Raw genomic sequence first — 21,593 nt, 5'->3', positions numbered from 1 at the left:
ACTCACGAAATAATCTATCGGATCATTGAGATTAATCCCTCCTCGATAACAACAAAGTCAGGTCCTGGAGATCTTCTCTCGCCGACAATGATGATTCAAACTGGAATGTATATATGCAATGAAATCAATCATACGATATTTGAATTATGACAAGTTTGAAAAAATGAGATAATCATAACACAATCAGAATCAGGTGATGTAGGAACTTCATTAAATCCTATCAAAATTCTTTTTTTTTTTTTTAGAGTAAGAAAAAGTTTGAGTCTCGTTTATCGGACTCGCGTTAAGGTTGATAGGAACTTAAAAATCCTGTTAAAAATTGGAGTCTCGTTTCTCGGACTCGAACTGAGGTTTATAGGAACTTAAACAATCCTATTTCAAATGGTTGGAGTCTCGTTTTTGGGACTCGAACTGAGGTTTACAGGAACTTAAACAATCCCGTTAATTCATTCTATGATTCAAACAAAGCTGGGGTCTCGTTTCTCGGACTCTGGCTAAGGTTTATAGGAACTTAAAAAATCCTGTTAATTCACAGTTGGAATCTCGCTTGTCGGACTCGAACTTGCTGGAGCCACGTTTCTCGGGCTAAGGTTTGTAGGAGCTTAAACAATCCTGTTAACTCATTTTATGATTCAAAAACAGTTAGAGTCTCGTTTCTCGGACTCGAACTTGCTGGAGCCACGTTTCTCGGGCTTGGGTTCGTAGGAACTTAAACAATCCTATTAACTCATTTTATGATTCAAAGGAGCTGGAGTCTTGTTTCTCGGACTCGAACTCAATGGAGCCACGCTTCTCGGGCTTGGATCAATTAAAGATTCAGTATTATCGAACTCAACGATTAAGAAATTGACCTTTTATTGGCTTATCATGCATCTGGATTCATAATTATGATTGGGCTTCGTCGGACTTTTAAGCTTTTGAATAAGATTTTTCCTTTTGATCATGGGATCAAGAATGCAAATTTCAGAATCGAAGTTAGTCTCAAAAATGCCCCTAGTTTCAAGGTTGACTTACATCTGAAACTTGACTGTGAAACTGATGGGCTGGATTACATTTGAAAAGTATGGAAAAGGGACTACGGACTCCAATAAATAAAAGACAAAAGAATTGACATTCCTTTAAATTCAAGACTCTTGAGATTATCATATGTGCAATAAGGAAATGATCATTCTCTTTCGAATTTATTTTTGAAAACTGCTTGAGCTGGACTTTGATAAATATTGAAATATAAGATCTTCCTCTTTAAAGTGGTCAATGAATCTACATTTCCCATTAGCAGACACTATTAAAGATCTTGCAATGTTCAAAAGAAAGGCTTCTGAGTTTCTTCAACTTCAACATTGTCTTGAACAATTTTCTATATTCTCCAACTTCTGTGTAAGCTTTTATTCTGAATTTTCTTTCTTGGTGGGATCTTTCCTTCGATTTGATGATGCCCTAATTTTTCCTAGATCGCCTCTTAGGTTTTCAATCTAGCGGGCTTTGTTTTTTCTTTTTTTGAAGATGCCTTGATTTTTGCCTAGATCGCCTTTTCAGATTTTCAACCTAGCAGTCTTGTTTTTTTTTTGTTATGCCCTAACTTTTGTCTAAGTCGTCCTTTCGGATTTTCAACTTAGCGGGCTTCTTTATTTTTGATGATCTGGGATACTCAACTTGACAACCTTTGGTTCTCTGGACCTTAACCAAATCAATTAACATTCAGGAGGACGTAGGTGGGCTTAGGACATGGTTAAAAAAAAATGTATAAGGCTCAACTTCCCAAAATGCCCTAGAATGACATTCTCTTTTTTAGACAACTCTCTTAAGTCTCTTTCTTTCTAATGCCCCTAGTTAGGCATTTTTGTCTTCATTTTTTTTATTTTTTTTTTTCAATGCCCCTAGTTTGGGTTTCTTTTCTTTTCCTTCAATTCTTTTGATTCTCTTCTTCTAATACCCCTTTTTTGGTATTATTTTCTTTTGCACATTTCAACAGGGGGTTTTCCCTTTCGATGACACTTTCCTTAAGAGAATGTATATTTTGTTTTTTGTTGTAACCGGGTCTGAAGTAATTTCTCAGGTTGCCTACGTACCCCAAATCATTTTTTTTCTTTTTGGGATCAGGTCAAAACGTAGTTCATACAAGATTTCCCTCCTAAGGTTAGTTGGTATGGTTTAGAAAGAGAAAGACTATTGAATTTTTTTAGAGGCTGCAAGGGGCTAAAGAGGGTCATTTTTCTTTCTTGGCAAGATAAGAAAATAGTTTGGCCAAAGAAGGCCTCCTTTAGTGAAAGTTACTTGATCTGGTCAAGGTTCTGGGAACTCAATGTCTTGATTACTTTGTCGAGCGAGATCTTCTTTTGAGAATAAAACTTTTCAATCTCTTTTTTGAGAATGAACTGCTTTCAATCTTCTTTTGTAAAATATGATTAAGTTTTCGCATTCGACTGTTCACTTCTTCTATAACTCGAGAAAATCCTTTATCCTTTATGAGGGATTCCTTCTTGCAAATCTTGACATCTTTGTCGACGGTTTCAATTACATCATTCCTGATGATCTTTGGCTTTGATGTTCACTCTTGACAGTAAGTTCTGATCTATTTTGGTGGCAATCCGAAAGGTAAAATAGTGTTCGCATTTACCATATCCTCATGAGATCATGCGAAAACACTGCTGAATTTCTTAAATGAATTCATCATTTTCTCATGTTCTTTTGAGGATAATGTAGTACCAATATGCACTTCTTGAGTGTACTCTCCTATTCCAATATTTATCAAGTTCAATTAGTGAGCTCTGAGTCATTCTTCATGTTAGATTTTATGTTCACATTATTATTCCACGCATGATAATCAAAAGCTTCTTTACTTTATTGGAATAAAAAGACATAGACCTACCAACTTGACTAAAAAATAAATCTTAACATAATGGAATTGACTGACTAAAGACTGATGCAACTGACACTTAAGGAAAAAAAACTGAAAATAGGGATATGATTCTGAATGGAAGGACACAGCGCTAGGGTCTATGCCACTTTGGATATATTCATGAGGGATGATTCAGGCTCGTCCGCTTTTGCCATACCTTCATGTTCTGATTCAAGCTTGTTTGACGCTGAATAACCCATTACTTTCATATTGTCCTTGTTTTTCAATTCTGTCATTGTCTCAGGGGAGATGAGCCCATTCTGGCATGATAAAGATTCACTATCAAGACCAATCAAGCGGATAAAAGAAGCTGGGTCAACTGATTCAGGTTTGGACATGGATATTAGATTCAGAGTAGGAGGGGTTGATTTTGAAAAGTAGGCAAAGGGTTAGTTTTGACATTGGGTGCGGTAGGAGCAGGTATGGTAACTTTTCCTTGTTCGATAAGGTCTTGGATAGCATGGCGGAGGGTAATGCACCTATCTAGAACATGACCGGGCATTTGATGGAATTCACAGAATTGCCCATTGTCCAAGTTTGGAGGGAGAGGGTTAGGCAACGGCTTGGGTTGTAACGGTGTCAACAGTCCCTTTTCATTAGTTTTTGGTAGGCAACACTAAGGGACATCCCGAGATTGGAGAATTGTCTCCTAAGCTTGGCTTGTGAGGATTGAGTGGCTTGAAGAGATAGGACAAAAGAGGTGTGGGCCACTTGCAAGGAATTTGTACTGGGTTTGAAGTATTTGGGTTTTGACTCAGACGAGTTGCCAAAAAGTCCCGAAGAGTAGGCATCCTCGACTTGGTTTCCGGCTTCAAGAAGAGATTGAAATGTAGGCAAGTATTGAGGCATCAAGTACTTGGCATAATTGGGAGTAAGATTCCTGAGGATGATCTTAACTTGCTCTTTTTCTTGAGGTAGGTCCCATAACTGAGCGGCTTTAGCTCTCCATCGAGCAATGAATTCTGTGAAGGTTTCCCCGGGCTTCTACTTAGTTGTTTCTAGATCTCTTCTTGTGAGTTCAATGTCCGTGTTAAAGGAGTATTGACCAATGAACTCTTTCATCAATTCATGCCATGTTCTTACTCGAGATGAGTCTAGTGACATTAACCAGCGTAAGGTAGGACCTGTAAGGGTTCTCTGAAAAAGTTGGGCCATCTGTTCTTCACTCAGATCATGAGACTGCATGATGCCGACATATATTTTCAAGTGAGTCCTAGGGCATCCAGTCCCATCAAATTTATCCACATCTGGCATTGTGAACTTTTCTGGCAGACGGATTGTAGGAAATAATATCATTGCCCCTAATCCAAGGGTGAGATCGTCAGGATCCTTGATATTCTTCAATGCAGTTTTTACCTGAGTTATTCGATGAGCTAATACGGGGTCAAAGGACACTTGATCATCTTCAAAATCTTCAACCAGATCAAACACGGCCTGAGGTTCTATAACTTTATCTTTTTTCTTTTCCGTCTTCAGAGCCTCAATTTGTGTCTGGACAGAAGCAATAATCTGCACTTGAAAGGAGTCTAAAATCTGACGGAGTGTTGCTTCATCCATTATACTTGTTTCTTCTTGTGGAGAGTGTTGACTACTTGGGCTTGACAAAGGTACTCTGGTGAGACGACTCTTTTCACGGACCCAAAGTGGCACGGTTGGTTTAGAATGTCGAGGAGCAATTATTACCTAATTAGAAGTAAATCAGGATCAACTGTTGACTCGGAAGGTTGGATTCTTAACCACATGATAAAAAGAAATTTGACATGATTTAGTCCAAGTCCGGTTGTAAACATTAAGTCCAAATGCATTATAAGTCTATAAAGACCACAAGGGTAAAAGAAGTTAATTACGGGTCTACCCCTGGTTGGGGTTGAACCTTGGGTCAGACTAATTAGTTTGACCTCTTGATTGCATCTTTTCGGTATGAGCTAGGTTGAATCTTTGAACCTAAAAACCAATTGGTCTAACCGATTTGATGTTGTTCAGTTAGATCCATTTGTCAATTGGGCCAACTGGTTTAATTGGTTCAAATTGATTGGTGCATTTTACCAATTGGGTCGGACCGATATTGCGGGTTTAATTTGAACGGTGTGGATCGGTCCGCCCACTTACCTTTTGGTTAGATTAAATGGAGCAACCCGGGAACACCCACGATAAGTTCGAGTAGTGGCCTACAAAGAAGGTTTCTAGACTCTAAGCTTACTACGTGCAATGCATTTTATCTGGCCACCCTTGCCCAAGCACACCTATATACATTTCGATACGTGGTGACTTGGTTTGATATACCGCATAGGTGATAATCTAAAACCTCAATTCACTTCTTTGAAGCCAAAAACAGCCAGTTTGATCTCCAATTGAGAGGTGGCGTACAATGCTGAGCAAGGGCCCACTTAAATACCTCTCGTCTAGAATAGACGTAGTCTATCCCCCTCGTACAGTAGGGTACAGCGGGGCAAGATCTCTCTTAGGCACCGGTTTTGACCAAGAAGTGCAATTGATATATTTAGATTATTTTTTATACCTGCGGGTACGAGTCAAGAGTTGTAGCTTTCATAAATGGTTTGGCATTCCACGAGGGGACCGACCACGTACTAGTACTACATTGACAATCGGGACATGTGACTGTGTGGCTTACAATAGGTCAAAGGCACAGGTCGCTCCAGCCTGGGTGCATCAATATACTTCTCAGAATCACCTGATCAGACGGTATTGATGCCCCCAGTTTGATATACCCTAAGGTACGTGACTGGAGTTGTAGTTTTCATGAATGACGTCGCATCTCCGAAGAGATCGGGCCACGCACTAGTGCCACGTTGGCTGTATAGGACGTGTAAGTGGGTAAAACAGTAAACATGCATGTGGTGTGTGCAACACATGGTGGGGTGTGCCCGGGGCCTTTTTCAAACACATGGGCCCATGGGCCAGATTATGTCATCACATATGGATATCAAATGAATATTGATTAAGAAAATAATACAAAACCCATCACATCAAAATTAAGATGAAAGCAAACACATCACAAACATATCTGTCAAGATCATGGCAAATCAATTAATGAGAAAGGCAAACATTGCAATAGGCATAATTTTTATAATTTTTACGGTCCAATCAATGATCACTTTTGGGTGATCCAAAATAAATCGAGATTCCAATAGATTTTACATTGATGATAGAATGACAATGGTTGAGATGAGCTCACTCTTGGGAACATTAATTGTGTTAACATTAGATAAATTCGGATTTTCTGTGAATTAGGAAAATATAATCCGAACTTACATCGATGATATCTAAGGCTCCTGATAACGAAATCAGATGAACTCAAGTTCTAAATTAATCTACTCGATGAGATCTACATTTTATTAATAGGTGCCCAGACTTAGTTCTCACTAGAATGTTCTGTAAAAACGTTTTAACATTGCTGTCCCAACCTTCATTCAGAAACAATTCCAGATTTACAGATTGAACTTGCATCGATGATATCTAAGGCTTCCAATAATGAAATTGAGTGAACTCAGGTCCTAAATTAATTTACTCGATGAGATCTACGTTTTATTAATAGGTTCCTAGACTTAATTCTCACTAGAATATTTTGTAAAAATGTTTTAACGTTATTGTCCCAACTTTCATTCAGAAACAATTCCAGATTTACAGATTAAACTTGCATCGATGATATCTAAGGCTTCCGATAACGAAATTGAGTGAACTCAGATTCTAAATTAATCTACTCGATGAGATCTATGTTTTATTAAAAGGCTCCCAAACTTAATTCTCACTAGAATATTCTGTAAAAACGTTTTAACATTGCTGTCCCAACTTTCATTCAGAAATAATTCCAGATTTACAGATTGAACTTGCATCGATGATATCTAAGGCTTCCGATAACGAAATTGAGTGAATTCAGATTCTATATTAATCTACTCGATGAGATTTATGTTTTATTAATAGGTTCTCAGACTTAATTCTCACTAGAATATTCTCTAAAAACGTTTTAATATTTCTATCCAACCTTCATCATTCCATCATTTTCATAGGTCAATTTGAATCTTTCATTATTTAGGGGTCATCAAAAAGTGATCCTTAATTGGAAAAAAAATGCAATACCCAAAATCATCTACAATCAAGACAAAAAAATAAATAAACAGAAAAAATAAATAAAATAAATCCAACTAAATAATAAAAAAAAACTAGGTCATCTTGGCAATGCTCTCATACTTGGGGTTTTTCAAGTTTGATCCTCAATAGTCCCCAGCGGAGTCGCCACTGAAAGCGCCCTCGATTCGCGAGGTGTGCGGATCCATTTTTGACCCTTGAGGTTTGGGAGTTGCCACCTAGTTATTATGGTCTAGGAACCAAACTGACTCTAAAATGGATAAAAAAACTAATCTACTACACAAAATCTGAATCCGGGGATCATGTTACAGGGTTGGAAGGTGTTAGGCACCAACCCCGCCCGGCCAATGCCGGTTTCTACTTATCCCAAGTAAGACTACATTGCTAATGACCAAAACCTAGATAAAAAAATAGAAAAATATTACCTTCGATACGCAAAGGTTCTATTCCCTCAGATCTGGTGAAACTGCTCCTTGTACCGTACTCCTTGCTTTGTTCTGTCTCCGGATCTGATTTCTGATCTCCGAGGCAAGGTATCTCCTTCTTGAATCTGGATGCTTTAAATTTATTATGAATTTTTCGGATATTTTTGAAAGGTTTCTAGGTGTTTTTTAGGCTAAAGTCAAAGTAGGGATGTTAGGTAAGGAGTTGGGACTCCAAAATTAGGATTTTGGGGAGGTTGTGGAGGCTTCTTCATCTACTTTTTCTAGGGTTTTTTCTTTGATACGAAAATAGGGTGTGGAGGCTCCTATTTATAAAGTTTTTTAGAAGAATTAGGGTTTCTTTTAGGGTTTCTTTTAGGGTTTCAATTAGGGTTTAGACTTTGGTCTCATGAGATTGACTTGATTAGTTTAGATTAGGGTTTTGACTTTAGTCTCATGAGATTGACTTGATTAGTTTAGATTAGGGTTTTGATTTAGAATTTTGACTTTAGTCTTATGAGATTGACTTTAATATTTTGACTTTAGTCTTTCTTGGTTGACTTTTAATATCTTGACTTTAGTCTTTCTTAGTTGGCTTTTAATATCTTGACTTTAGTCTTACTTGATTGACTTTAATGTTTCAGTTTACGTTATTTAATGATTTATTTATTAATTTTAAAGTTTTTAATTATTAAAGTTGTAAAATTATCGTTTTACCCTTGGAGATGATTTTTTACGTTTTAAGTCGTTTTTCAATGGTCCAGGATGTTTTAGAATCAATTTTTCATAAGAAATTCAATGAGAATGTTAGTTTTTGTCATTTATGAAATTGTTGTGTGAAATGGTCGTGAATTTTATGAGGGGTATTTTCGTAATTTTGTCAAATTCTGTGAAAATTAGCGAAATGATTTATTTGGTTTCGATTTGTTATTTTATATGTTTGAATGGGTTTTCCTAAGCGTAATGTAGGCTCTAAGGTTGTTTTGATGTTAGGGATATTTTGGTAATTTGATTATTTTTAGTGATTTTTATCGTGAAGCTTCTTTTTGGTCTGCAAGATGATGATTTCTATGTTCCTGAGATCGTATTTTCCTAGCGTAGCGTGGTTTCTAAGTTTTGTTAGTTCGAGATACCTCATCCGGATTTCTAAAACATATCTGGTAACAAAATAAAACATTGGAATAAACATCCATCATTGAGAACCGTTGCGATCGGGCTGACAAGTTGATTAATCAGGCGAGTGCAAAAATGGGGTGTCTACACCCACCTAAGGCCCATAAACCCTCAATGCTCCAAAATCAATATCTCACCTTCCCCCATAACCTAAACTTAATCCCATATCATTTAAAAACCTAAAACGTATTCACCCTCCCAAATCCAATCTAAAATGATTCCAACCAATTCCTAAAATCCAAAACATATCCAAAAATCCAAGCCCAATCCTCCTAAGCTCAAACATATATCCAATTCATATCTAACCCACAATCCTAACTCATAAACCACAACCCACATCAACCAATCACTCTATTATCATCAAAAGGTGACACATGTCATCACCTCCCTCATCAAATCACCCATCCCATTACATTTAAAAAAAAAAATTAACTACCCACATCACCTTTTCTCTTAAAGTCACATCAACCCACACCCTCCCCTAACCTATCCTCATTACTCCCTATAAACCTTCATTATCTCAAATCAAACACCTCCAACCTATACCTCCCCCTAACCTACCCTCATAATTTCCTCACCCCTATTCTCTCAAATCAAACACCTCCAACCCACACCTCCCCTAACCTATCATCATCATACCTCCACCTAATCTACCATCATCATTTTCTATAAACTCATCTCTACAACCTAAACCTACACTCATCCTCTCAAATTAAACATTCATTTTCTCCCATCAATTAAATCTAAACCCCTAACCTCCACAAATCTTGTCACATGTTATAATTTCCCTCACTCTCCTAACCACCTTCTTACACCCTCCATTCTTTTAAATCAAACACCACTCAATCAATCAACCACCCTCTTAAATACCCATCATCTCACTTCACCAAACATTCCACCCAAATGGTTTAGATAAGATCCAAATCATTTGGATCAAAATACAACCCATTTACCTCAATTACATAATTACCCCTCTCCCAATTCCTAATTTCATACCACCCACCTTTAAAACGTGTGTCATTCTCTACTCTCCCACCCTTTACCCCATTATATCCCTAAAATAACCCCCAACATCTATAAATACCCACATCCTCTTCCCAAAAATGGTTTCCCACTATCACTAAAAGAAATCTTACTAAGTCTTACCAATTTCCCCATACCCAAATTCTCATCACAAAAATCCTACCAATTCTCACTAAAAAAAATCTTACCAAGTCTCATAAAAAAAATCACTCTACCCTCTACTCTCAACTCTCTACTCATTTCTTCTTTACTCTCACACTAATTTTTAAAAAAATATACATTCTCTCACATTTTACTAAGGACTCAAGAAGAGGAATGAAGGAAAGAAAAAGAAAGAAAACCTTGAAGTTTCAAGGTGGGTCAAAAGAACACCCCCCTCTCTCTCTCTACCTTTTCCATATCCATCTTCTACTACCTCCTTTCACCTCTCTTTAATTTTTATTTTAGATAACCCCTAAGATGTAATGTTTCCCCTCCCTTATCTCCGATAGATTGAACTTTGGTTTGGTCGAAAGTATAAGGGTTGTAACCACCTTAAAAAAAAATAAAACCGATTTAACCCATCAAATCGTTTGAGGCAACCGACTTTTGGGTCATTCTCAACTCATGAGAATGGATCTATAACCATTGCCAACACTTTTAAAAATGTGTTATTCCCAAGGCTAAGGATCTATAAGGATTATCTCCTTCAATTAGATGATCTTATAATCAAGCCAAAAATAAATCCCTACTTGGGGTACACGTTATCAACACGTGGCACTTTGTTTTTCATATTTTTTTAATAGAAATTACTGAGTTGAGTTGAGGTTACCACCACATGGTGGGGAGAAAAGGGTGTCTAACACCTTCCATTTTTCCAATCGAGCCGCTTATCTTGAATCTCAATGTTTGATTAGTTCCTATCCATCGTGAGTCACTAAATGCCAAAATATCATTTTTTCGAAAAATGTACATCAGATGACATTCACACCCACTTACAATATGAATGGTGACGACTCCAATTCTTAATAGATGTGGCCATTGTAATCGCGAAACCACGTATCTACAATAATTGTAAGGGTAACAAAGATAATTTACCAGCTTCAACAATGTGTAACAAACATGATTCAACATCTAAACAAATAACTTTTAAAACACTTAATTTCAGCGCTTATAAGTTTCAACGCTTAATGCTATTCAACACTTATTTTTTTCAATTTAACAAACAACAATTTACTCTTTGCACTCACTAATTATTCTTCATCAAATAAATCCAACTTCTTTTGATATTATTTTCTTCTTCATTATCATCTTCTTTGAATTACAAAGGTTTCAATGAGAATTTCGTGGTATAAGAAGCAATAACCTTAGACAAGCAAAGTAAGTTAGAAATAACCATGGAAATGTCAATTCCTTATCCAATGGTTGTTAAACAATATCAACAACAAATGAACGAAGCTTTGTTCAGTAAATCAACACCAAGCTATACTACAAGGATTTGATAGGTTCCTATCAAATCATACTTGGTAGATTTTTATCGAGTTCATTCAGGTAGATTAATAGCATTCTCCTAAGTCATAAGAGATTTTTTTGGGTACCTCCCTATCTAACAAAAGGTTAAGGCTTTTTAAGTAGTTGTTGATAAATTTTTGTTAGGGTCAGTTTGCCGTTTACATCTTACTTTTAATTGGGTCTTGAAGGTGATAGTGAGGAGAAAACGGTGGATGCCTCTCATCATGACGTTGAGTACCACGTGCACCGCACGTGCCCGTCTTCTGAAGGACCCTTACGCACGAAGTCCCTAGAAGTCCTCACTGGTCTAAATTCGTACTCTTCTGAAATATTCCGCCAGACAGCGAAAGGGCGAAATCTCTCATCAACATAGGGTTAGAGTTGGAGTTAGGGTTTCGACATTTTTACTGATTAATCTCACAATCGAAGTACTTTAGATCTGAATCTTACTTCTAACACCATGGGAATTTGGGATTCCTTTCTAAATTGGCTCCGAAGGTAAATCTATCTCTTCATTTCATCATCATTTGGTCCTTTTTTCTTTAATTTCGATTTTAGATTACAGTTTAAAATTTACATAATCTGTATTTCGATTTAGTATTTAAATCCGTAGTTGAGAATTTGTAAATACTTCAGAATTTTTTTTTATACAGCCGAAGAATCCATTTGACACAGATAAGTCTTGAAAAAAACTGTACTTTAAATTATTTGGGTTTACATAATCTGTATTTTGATTTAGTATTTGAATCCTTAGTAGAGAATTTGTAAATAATTCAGAAATTTTTTTATACAGCTGAAGAATCCATTTGACACAGATAAGTCTTGAATGAAACTGTACTTTAAATTATTTTGGTTCGCCTATAATAGAATTGGAATCCTGGGTTTAATTCCAGTTCTAGCTTATTCACTCAAATAACCTAAAAAGAAGAAAAACAGAGTTATAGTTGATAGGTTCCCCTGTTTTGGACCATAATGGAATGGTGAAACTCTCTATTGCCATAATACCACCGGGCACCAATTCTTGGGTTATAATTTAGACTGTTTGGTGGATTTGGTTTAGATTTTTGAAATAATCTGTGTTATGTGCCTAATTGTAGGGATGGGAGTAGAGTAGTTTTGAGTACATATGATGTATAGAATATATTCCTAATAAGTGGTAGAATAGTTAAAATATGTTGGGTGCCTGGGATCATAATCTGTATTGTGGGAGAAGTTGAGCTGTGGATTATGGGATAGTGGGTAGTTTGGAGAAGTAAGTAGTTAGGGTAGTTTTCTCTTGTATTTAAATTCATTGTGAGATTAATGAAGATATGCAGAGAATTATTATTATTAAAAGTCCTTTGGATTTGGAGATTCACCGTCTCGAATTGGTGGCTTAGGAGGTCCGATCTCCTTCGAATGAGATCAATCTCAAGCTTTTTTTTCTTTTTTATTATTTTTTGTGATCCAATCTAAGTAGGTACGTAACATTGTTATCAAAGCGGCGATCCTCACATGAAAATTAAGTCAATGGATGATGAATTCAAGGAGTTTTGCGAGTTTATGTGTGGTGGTTTGAGGAAATGTTGTCTCATAATCAAAGAATTTCTCAAAAAAAATGAAGAAATTATTCGAAGAGGGCAAACTATATTTATTGGAGTCGATGACCCTATAAATGAGAATTTAGATGTGATCGAAGATCAACCTCCACAATCATTTTTCCAAAAATGTGAGATAAATGCCAATGACAACCTCATCAAGTATGCTAAATACAAAGAACATCAAAGATCTAATAAAAAAGACAAAGGCGAAGTCAATATTATTGAATAATATTCAAAAATTGACTTTATCCTCCCTATCGAATTCAAAACATATATCATCAAGCCATTAATTATTTTCAAGAAGTGTCAAGACAACGACATTCAAAATGATTATCTCGAGAACATCATTGATTCCAAGAGACAAATAGTTTGGGAGTTATGTGTTAAGATGAATGTAATTGATTCCAATATCAATTGGGATCCAAGATGTTTCGACCTTGAGGATAATGTCGTTTTCAAGGAGGATGGAATGTTATGTGCCTAATTGTAGGGATGGGAGTAGAGTAGTTTTGAGTACATATGATGTATAGAATATATTCCTAATAAGTGGTAGAATAGTTAAAATATGTTGGGTGCCTGAGATCATAATCTGTATTATGGGAGAAGTTGAGCTGTGGGTTATGGGATAGTGGGTAGTTTGGAGAAGTAGGTAGTTAGGATAGTTTTCTCTTGTATTTAAATTCATTGTGAGATTAATGAAGAGATGCAGAGAATTATTATTATTAAAAGTCTTTTGGGATTTGGAGATTCACCATATCGAATTGGTAGCTTCGGAAGTCCGATCTTCCTCGAACGAGATCAATCTCAATCTTTTTCTTCTTTTTTATTATTTTTTGTGATCCGATCTAAGTAGGTATGTAAGAATCTGAAGATTTTATTACCATTTTCTAGGTTTTTTTCGTTGGATAAGACTCAAGTTTTATACAATAAATTTTGAAATGACATAACTAAGGCTTATCCTCATATTGAACCAAATATTAGTTATAAGAATGGGGTTATGTGATGATGGTTCTTGTTAGGGATTGTTTTTTTTTAAGGGGGGTAGGTAGAACATTTTAAGGTAATCTCATATATGTATTTCTTTTGTACCATGTATCCTTTTGGGCTTTTTTCTTTGATTTGTTTTCACTTTACGTTGTTAAGGTATATGTCATGGGTGTTTCTTTTTGTAAGACATATATATAAAAAAAAATTTAAATATAAAATCGATCTCTGGGCTTAGGGGTCGGCATATCTTGGAAGGAGTTCTTATTGAAGTTGTGTGTATTGATTCCAGAGTCCTTTATGTGATTTTAGATATTTTTTTTTTAATTAAATAGATATACTAAAGTTATATGACTATGCCAACTGTAGTTTATTGTATTATCTTATTGGGAGGAAATAGTTTTGGGTTGATATGGTGAAGATGGGCTCATAAGTGCATCTTCTTAGTTTTTCCCCCCATGTGTAAGGGGCCAATTTTTTGGAAGCTCTAGGAGTTGTTGCAAGGGGATCCTTTGTTTGTTTCCTTCTCATATTGGCAGTAGAATCTTTGGTAAATTTTTTGAGCGAAAGGAATCAGGTTTGTTTGAAGGATTTTGTGTTGTGGATGTTAGCTTAATATCCCTCATATTTAGTTGTTTTTGGCAATACATCGTTTCTATTGGGTGCTTCTTACTTCCATCTAAGATTTTTGAGAAGTATATTTTTGTTATTTTGAGACAATTTTTGGGCTTACATAAATCTTGCTAAGATCTAGGTTTTCGGAGCTGCTTATGGGGTGGATGCAAGGTGCTAGCTGCTAACATGTTACTTGCTTTCTTCGTATCTTGGTATTTCCTTTTGGGTGAGTTACCTATCCAACGCAATTTGGGAGTTGATCATTTAAGAAGATTAAAGGGAGGCTTGCTTCTTGGAAGTTCAGTCACTTGTCTAAAGGGGGGAATTTATTATTTGTCTAGCCGTTTTATCCACCTTTTCCTTTTTCCAAGTAAATATCTATTGCCAAAAAACTAGAGAGAATGATTATGGATTTTTTGTGGAATAGTCAGGATGACTCTTTTGGATACCATCTTGTTTGGGGGATAAGAAATCTCGAAGTCATAAACTCATCCCTTTTTGGGGAAATTTCTTAAGAGGTTCAGGAGGAACCTAGTAGCCTTTGGAGGAGTACAACTAAGTCTAAGTAAGGGTTCGATGAGATAACAATGGAGTGGCATTTCCTATGAGTGCAATGTTGTTAGATGCAGAGGCGTGAGACGAGGCACTTGGTTGGCAAGCGCCTCAAGGCTTAAGCTTTGAGGCATAGGCTAAGCCTCACATGCATTGAATATCTGAATTATTAATATAACATGGATATATAATTGACAGAAAAATTATGGTAACCACCACATATTTCCCAATCTCAAGTTTCAAATCCATATAATCATATTTTTTTTGATCGATAATCCATATAATCATATAATCATAAAAATCCATATAATCATATTGCAAGTTCTAATCCCCTATATTTATATTACTATTTTATATTTTTTGCAATAAAAGAACATTTAATATCTGAATAATTGATTTTTTTATATATAGTAAATAACTAATTTTTTTATTGCAAAAGGATAACTAAATGTTGTTTTTCAATAACTTCCTCTACATGATACTAAATGTTATAAAAGTTTATTTATGAATCTTATCGATCAATAGTTTTCTTTGCATTCATTAATGTTGTATATTTAAATTTGTTTTTAAATTCTCCATTTATGTTGTACACCAATGAAAACTAAAAAAGTACAAGAAGCTTGCACAATAAGAAGATAAAGAGAGAGAACGTAAAATATGCAGTTTCAAAAAACCAGAAAAAATTGGAAAATTAGAACATTACCGTGTTAAGAGCAGGTCTTGAACAAAAGTTATGTGGCTCATTCACGCCTCACACACAGTGTATGCCTTTTGGCGCCTCTTGGTATGGTATGTATACCTTAACTGTTTTTATGTTTCTTCTTTGGCCCATAACACTTTTAGTGAGCCTTGTCTTGAGGCATGCTTTGTGGCATAAGCCACCTTTAATAACACTGGTTAGGACGGGCATCTCTAATATTTATTTCGATCTCAACAAAATTATTTGTCTCAAAGTGGGTTTGGGCACTATGGTTAGGTTGTAGGAAGACATTTGGAATGTGAGGTTACACTCAAGAAGGTGCTTCCAACTATTTTCTGTCTTTTCTAATAAGAAAGGTTTTTCAGTTTAGTATTGCTTGATGGAAAAAAACTTCTTATCTCTTGATTTTGACCTTTATCCATTGAACCTTGCTTTTGAAAGAAGAAAGTTGTTGTAAATACTAATTAATGCGTTTCTTACTCGGTTTGAATACTACCAAATGGAGACTTCAGAGGGGTTTTCTTTAATGGATGAGTATCTTCAAATCCTTACAACCAAATTTTGCAAAAACCATAAGTAAAAATATATGTCTGCATCTGCAAATTTCTGACAATGAAGGTAGTTTACACTTTCCCTTGAGTGGTGCTAGTTGCTGTCCATCAACTTATGTCAGTCACTACGTGGAAACACATGAAAGAGGCACCACAAGTAAAATGCATACAAATCGATAATGCTAGAGATTTGCATAACAGACTTCAGGATTTTCATTAGATAGATATGACAATGAAGTGATATACTGCAGAACCCTATCATATTTTCTCTTGTCGAGTTGTCGTAGCCTTTATGACAATGAAGAAGTTAGGATTCAGAGTTATTTGCATGGGCTTCAGCCTGATATCTAGTTTGACCTATTTCCTTGGAGATAAGAACCGTGGAGTCGTCATTTCGATATGGTCAAGATTCCAAACATAACATGAATTATTTGCAAGAAAGATGTGGAAATAAATCTCCCACTATTCGATAGGGAAGAATTTTGACTGATCTCGGTATACTAAATTGATTACTTGCTTCAGTTGTGGCATATATCTAAAGGGGGAAAGTTGCCCTAAATCCCTTTCGAACTGTGCAATTGAGATGAATTGAATTGAAAGGAGTATTAATGGTTGTCACTAACTTAGGACCATGAAAGTAATTGTGGTTGACCATTTATGACCTTTCTACTTGTGATCGGATTGGTTTTTCTTACAAAGATTTTGTACGTTCAAACATCCATGCAATTATAGACAGGGGAAGCACCTAGAACATTTTGATACTATGTGCCAATCCATTACGATCAATGGAGTATGTGTTTTTCCACAAAAGAGAGATCAAATATATCATGTCTCCTAAGGGTTGCCCACTTAGTTTGTTGGAAGATTTACTCAAAACAAAAAAAAAAAGTTCATTGGAAGATAGAGGAAAAAAGTTGAAGGATTGTTTTGGGCTAATTGCTTTTATATTTGAATGGTGGGTGTATTTTTTTTTTTTTTTTTTAAAGAATTTAGTTTGGTTAAAGTTGGGATGATTTGATTAGAAAGTTAATTATTTTGAGTTTTGAGTATGATTAGAAGTAGTCTCTCGAGCCTCTATAAATAGAGTTATGTATTCACAATATTAGATTGGATGATTGAACTACGTTGAGTTTCATTGAAAGGAAGTCACAAATGTTAGGTCTGTGTCAAGATGGCAAATTGATGCGGGGATTTATTTTTATTTTTATTTTTATTTTTTATTTTTTGGAGACTCAAGAGAAGAAAAAATATCTTTATTTTTTTTATGGGATCTTGTTCCATCAAACCACTTGGTTTGGAATTCCATACTTTATTAACACTAGGTTTCGAGGCACTTGGAATACCTGGTTCATTGCTTGATGTAATGATCAGCTCTAAATTAATTTTCTTTGCTGAAGACATCTCTGCCATAGAAGATCAAACTTGCTCTGATACCAATTTATGCAAGGGGGATTTTGTGGATATGGAAGATCGATTATGAAGTGTGATTCAAAGATCATTACAAACACCCAAAGCAAGAAAAAACAAATGTTTGTGGAGTTTCAAAATAGAGTAGGTACCTTGGTTCTAGAGTCTCTTTAGTGTTTTGTCAAGTGAAAAACAAGAAAAAAATGCCTGTAACTAGGGTGGGGTGGTTTGTGTAGGAAAAGAAGCTTAGAAAACATATTTTTTGTTTCTTCCTTAGGGAAATACTAGATTAACTTGGATCCTCTAGAGGGTCAGTGAATCCCCCAATTGGTTGAGTGATTCCCGATATTAGGTGACTAAGTTGAGTGATTCCCTAACCCCTTGTCTTCTCCAGCATTTTAGAGATTTTTTGGACTTGGCCATTGTTGGTTTTCTCCAGTCTCTTACGTATGTTGCTCTACCCAGAAATGGTTTTTTTCCTCGTCATGAGCAAATTTTTCTCTCAATTGACGAGTAGGATTGAGGCTTAGTAAATATTTTTGAGCTTGTTAGCTAAAGCGTATGTATAAATGGCTCCTAGGCTTTGAGTCAACCGTGGAACTACTAGAAAAATAACATGCTCTGCAGGTTTGGTTCTGTAGTATTTGTTTCTTTTAGAGAGCTGCTATTGGCACTCTAACTTTTACTTACTACACCCCAATAAAAATTTAAAATGATAAGTCAATGGCTGAGAATAAGTAAAAATTGGGGTGCCAATAGTAACTCTCTCTTGTTTAGATATCTATTTGTTAGATTTAGGATTTTACCTGAGGCTAATTCTAATTGTAAACAACTGTTAAAGTTGTTTGAATGTGTTATAATGCTTTGTAATGTTGAGATAATAACTTGAATCAAGCTTTTGTGGTGTTTGAATGGTGTGTTTTAATCTTTATTTCGGGGGTGATAAATAATTTAAGAAATTGGGGTGTAATTAGTAAAAGTTGGAGTGCCAATAGCAACTCTTCTTTTTATAAGCAATCAAACTCTACTGAGTTCTCAGTTTCATAATTTTTCCCACTATTCTCCTGCGTATGTCGCAGTTTGTTCTTCAAGCAGGAAATGGAGCTTTCACTAATAGGCCTCCAAAATGCAGGAAAGACATCTCTTGTTAATGCCATTGCTGTGAGTAAACAAAATCTCTGATCCTTTTTAGTGTTTGAGAGGTTCATTATATTTGACTTACCAATGAGTCATGTTTATCAGACTGGAGGCTACACTGAAGACATGATTCCAACTGTAGGTATCATTTCTCAAAATAATCTTAACTTCAATTCTTGTAGTTCAGCATTCTCTGATATTTATTTACACATTGTTGAAACTCCAAACCCAGGTGGGATTCAACATGCGGAAGGTCACAAAGGGAAATGTGACAATTAAACTTTGGGATCTTGGAGGGCAGCGGAGGTTCCGCACTATGTGGGAGCGTTACTGTCGTGGTGTTTCTGCAATTTTGTAATTCTCTCATTCTCCCAACCTTGCTTCTCGTCTTTACTATTATAATGAGAGAAGACGGAGTAGAAGTTGTTCGAAACCAATTTATGGATCCCACAAATGCCCCCACCTTTACATTTAAACTTAATGTAATCATAGTCATTTTGGTAAAAAAATCAAGAAAATTGCTGCCCATGACCCTAGAAGAGTTTTCAAAATTACAAAAATATCCTTTCTACTAAATCCTTTAATCAATGTTCTAAATTACAATTACACCCTTTTCTTACACCTGCGTTTGCACATGCCAACTTCTAGTCATATATAAGGAACTTTTCTTTTTATACCAAAGTATATCTTTTTCTAGAGACCAAAGGCATAATCCTCTGCACATTTGATATGAAAATCACTCTTTGTGTAGGTTGAAACAATTCGGATTCTGTAAACATGACCTAGTACTTTATTTAATAACATTCTTCCAAATTTTACTAAAAATGTATCAAGAATATTCTTCGGATCTTTTGTATATTCTTCGGATCTTTTTTTATGGTCGTGATTCAAGTATAGATGCAGTGGCTTGACCTCTCTTTTTATTTCCTTATACGAACACCTTCTGTCATTGCTTGTAGATATGTAGTTGATGCTGCTGACAGAGACAGTATTCCCATTTCTCGAAGTGAGCTGCAAGACCTTCTGATGAAACCATCTTTAAGTGAGATCCCTTTGTTGGTTCTCGGCAACAAGATTGATAAATCTGAAGCCCTTTCCAAGCAAGCATTGGTGGATCAGCTGTGAGTTCGAAGACCCTAATCATCAATCAATGTTTTTTGTTAATAAAGTTTCGTTAATTTTTTTTGTTTATTGATGTCATGTCTTTGTTGATGGGTGGAACCAGGGGCCTAGAGTCCATAACAGATAGGGAGGTCTGCTGCTACATGATCTCATGCAAGGATTCCATCAACATAGATATTGTCATCGATTGGCTTATCAAACACTCAAAAACGGCCAAGTGATCCGCTGTTTAAAGTCATAATCTGGTTTGTACTTTGCTTGCTAAGGAAGAAGTATTGAGACTAAAGTGAAGCTTCCAACGTACCGTGGTATCCGCTTTTCAAATTCTCTAGTTGTCGGATTGTGATCTGAATAAGTTTATGTGTACAGTATGGGACAACACTAAGGTAATTCTTTTGTCCATGTTTTTTATTCTAGACCAAATTTGCCAAGTCGGTGTTGAATATTGTTTCAATGTTAGTCACTTAGTTGTTTCAATGTGTATTGTAAATGAGACGTGGTTGTGCACTAAATGTCGTACTCATTGTGCTGAATTCTGATTATAGACTAAAAATGAAATTTTCAATTAAGAAGTTTCGAGTTTCGTCTGTTTTTTTCTTTCTTGCTGGGTGACTCATGAGCATGGTAGACACTGTAATTGTTTGCAGGTGGCTTAGGGCTTGTTTGGTTGCAGCAGTTAGGGAGGATTTCTCTTTCATCATAATCAATCGATCTTCGTGAGCAAGAATTTGAGCTTTTTTGAATTTCTTCTGTAATTGTTTATCGGTTTTCATACTGTAGTGATTAGGGGGGAGTTTCCTTGGATGCTTTTTTGAGCTTTATTACCGATTCCGCATCTCCCATATCCCCTCTGAAGCCAAACAATTAGTAAGATCTTATACCTGATCAGGAAAGATCGATGTTGTTGCAAACATGCCCTTAAGTCATCAAAGTTCAAATTGGTAGCCCTTCCTAGAGGGGTCAATGAGCCGGGCTGGCTAGTTTAAGCCAGGTGACTAAGCCCGATTGGCCGAGCCAGGAAGTCATGTTTACTTAAATACAATGAAGTTTCGATAATGATAATTGGGTGCAAATCCTAAGAAGGAACTTAGATTAATGACCACCTAAATGGGTGGACCATTCAATGAATGCTGATGATCTTGGCTTAATCCAAGTTGAAGTTTCGACAAAGTGAAGTAGGCTGTGTTTGTACATGACCTACAAAAATTAATATTTATAAAAATTAATTTAAGATTTTAATTTTTTTTTCTTCCTATAGACCAAGGTGTTGTGCAAGGATTAGTCTTGGGGCACGTGCAAGGCCTGCACATCACACGCACGAGGTAAGTGTCGGAGCACCCTTGCGGGTGACCTTAAGGAATTAATGCTCATACTAAGTATCGAACACAGGACCTACGGGCATTAACTGTTTATTAGTCCAAAATTGCCATTGAGCCTACCCCTCAGGGTTAAAACTCCCTTAGAATTGTTACTTCGCAAAGTTTGTTAACCACCAAACCTTAGTGAGGATTCACGTCATAAAATTCAAATTAATGCAGTTAATTTGCTACTTAACATATCTTGGAGTGGATCCTAATCGCGTCAATTTGTGTTGTCTCCAAACGTGATACTTTGAAAAAAAAAATCAAAACAAAAAAGTTAATTTTCACCATTTTATTTTAATTTTAAACTAATGAATGCCTGTGCATATGGCACGGGTCAGTCACTCTTGCACGTGCTCCTTGCGCGTTATGTATTGAAAATCAAATTTATTCTTTAAAACACGTCAGATCTCACATGCAATATGTTATTCTCTGATTTGTGAAAAAGATATCTCCTAACACATTTGGT

General features: G+C 35.9%; 1 protein-coding gene across 1 annotated transcript; it reads left to right on the top strand.

Annotated features, from left to right (window-relative positions):
- Positions 1 to 11,356: 11,356 nt before the first annotated feature.
- LOC147394011 (ADP-ribosylation factor-like protein 8c) lies at positions 11,357 to 20,342 on the top strand. Its single transcript, XM_086453711.1, has 6 exons — positions 11,357 to 11,613; positions 18,584 to 18,665; positions 18,747 to 18,779; positions 18,874 to 18,995; positions 19,601 to 19,762; positions 19,867 to 20,342. The coding sequence occupies exons 1-6, from the start codon at positions 11,576 to 11,578 to the stop codon at positions 19,982 to 19,984; spliced, it is 555 nt and encodes a 184-aa protein (XP_086309837.1). The 5' UTR covers positions 11,357 to 11,575; the 3' UTR covers positions 19,985 to 20,342.
- The last annotated feature ends 1,251 nt before the right edge of the window (positions 20,343 to 21,593 follow it).

The sequence above is a fragment of the Akebia trifoliata genome, chromosome 9 (genome assembly GCF_017979445.1).
Source record: "Akebia trifoliata isolate Shusen 1 chromosome 9, ASM1797944v1, whole genome shotgun sequence".
Classification (NCBI taxonomy): domain Eukaryota; kingdom Viridiplantae; phylum Streptophyta; class Magnoliopsida; order Ranunculales; family Lardizabalaceae; genus Akebia; species Akebia trifoliata.
This window is presented reverse-complemented; position numbering and strand designations above follow the sequence as displayed.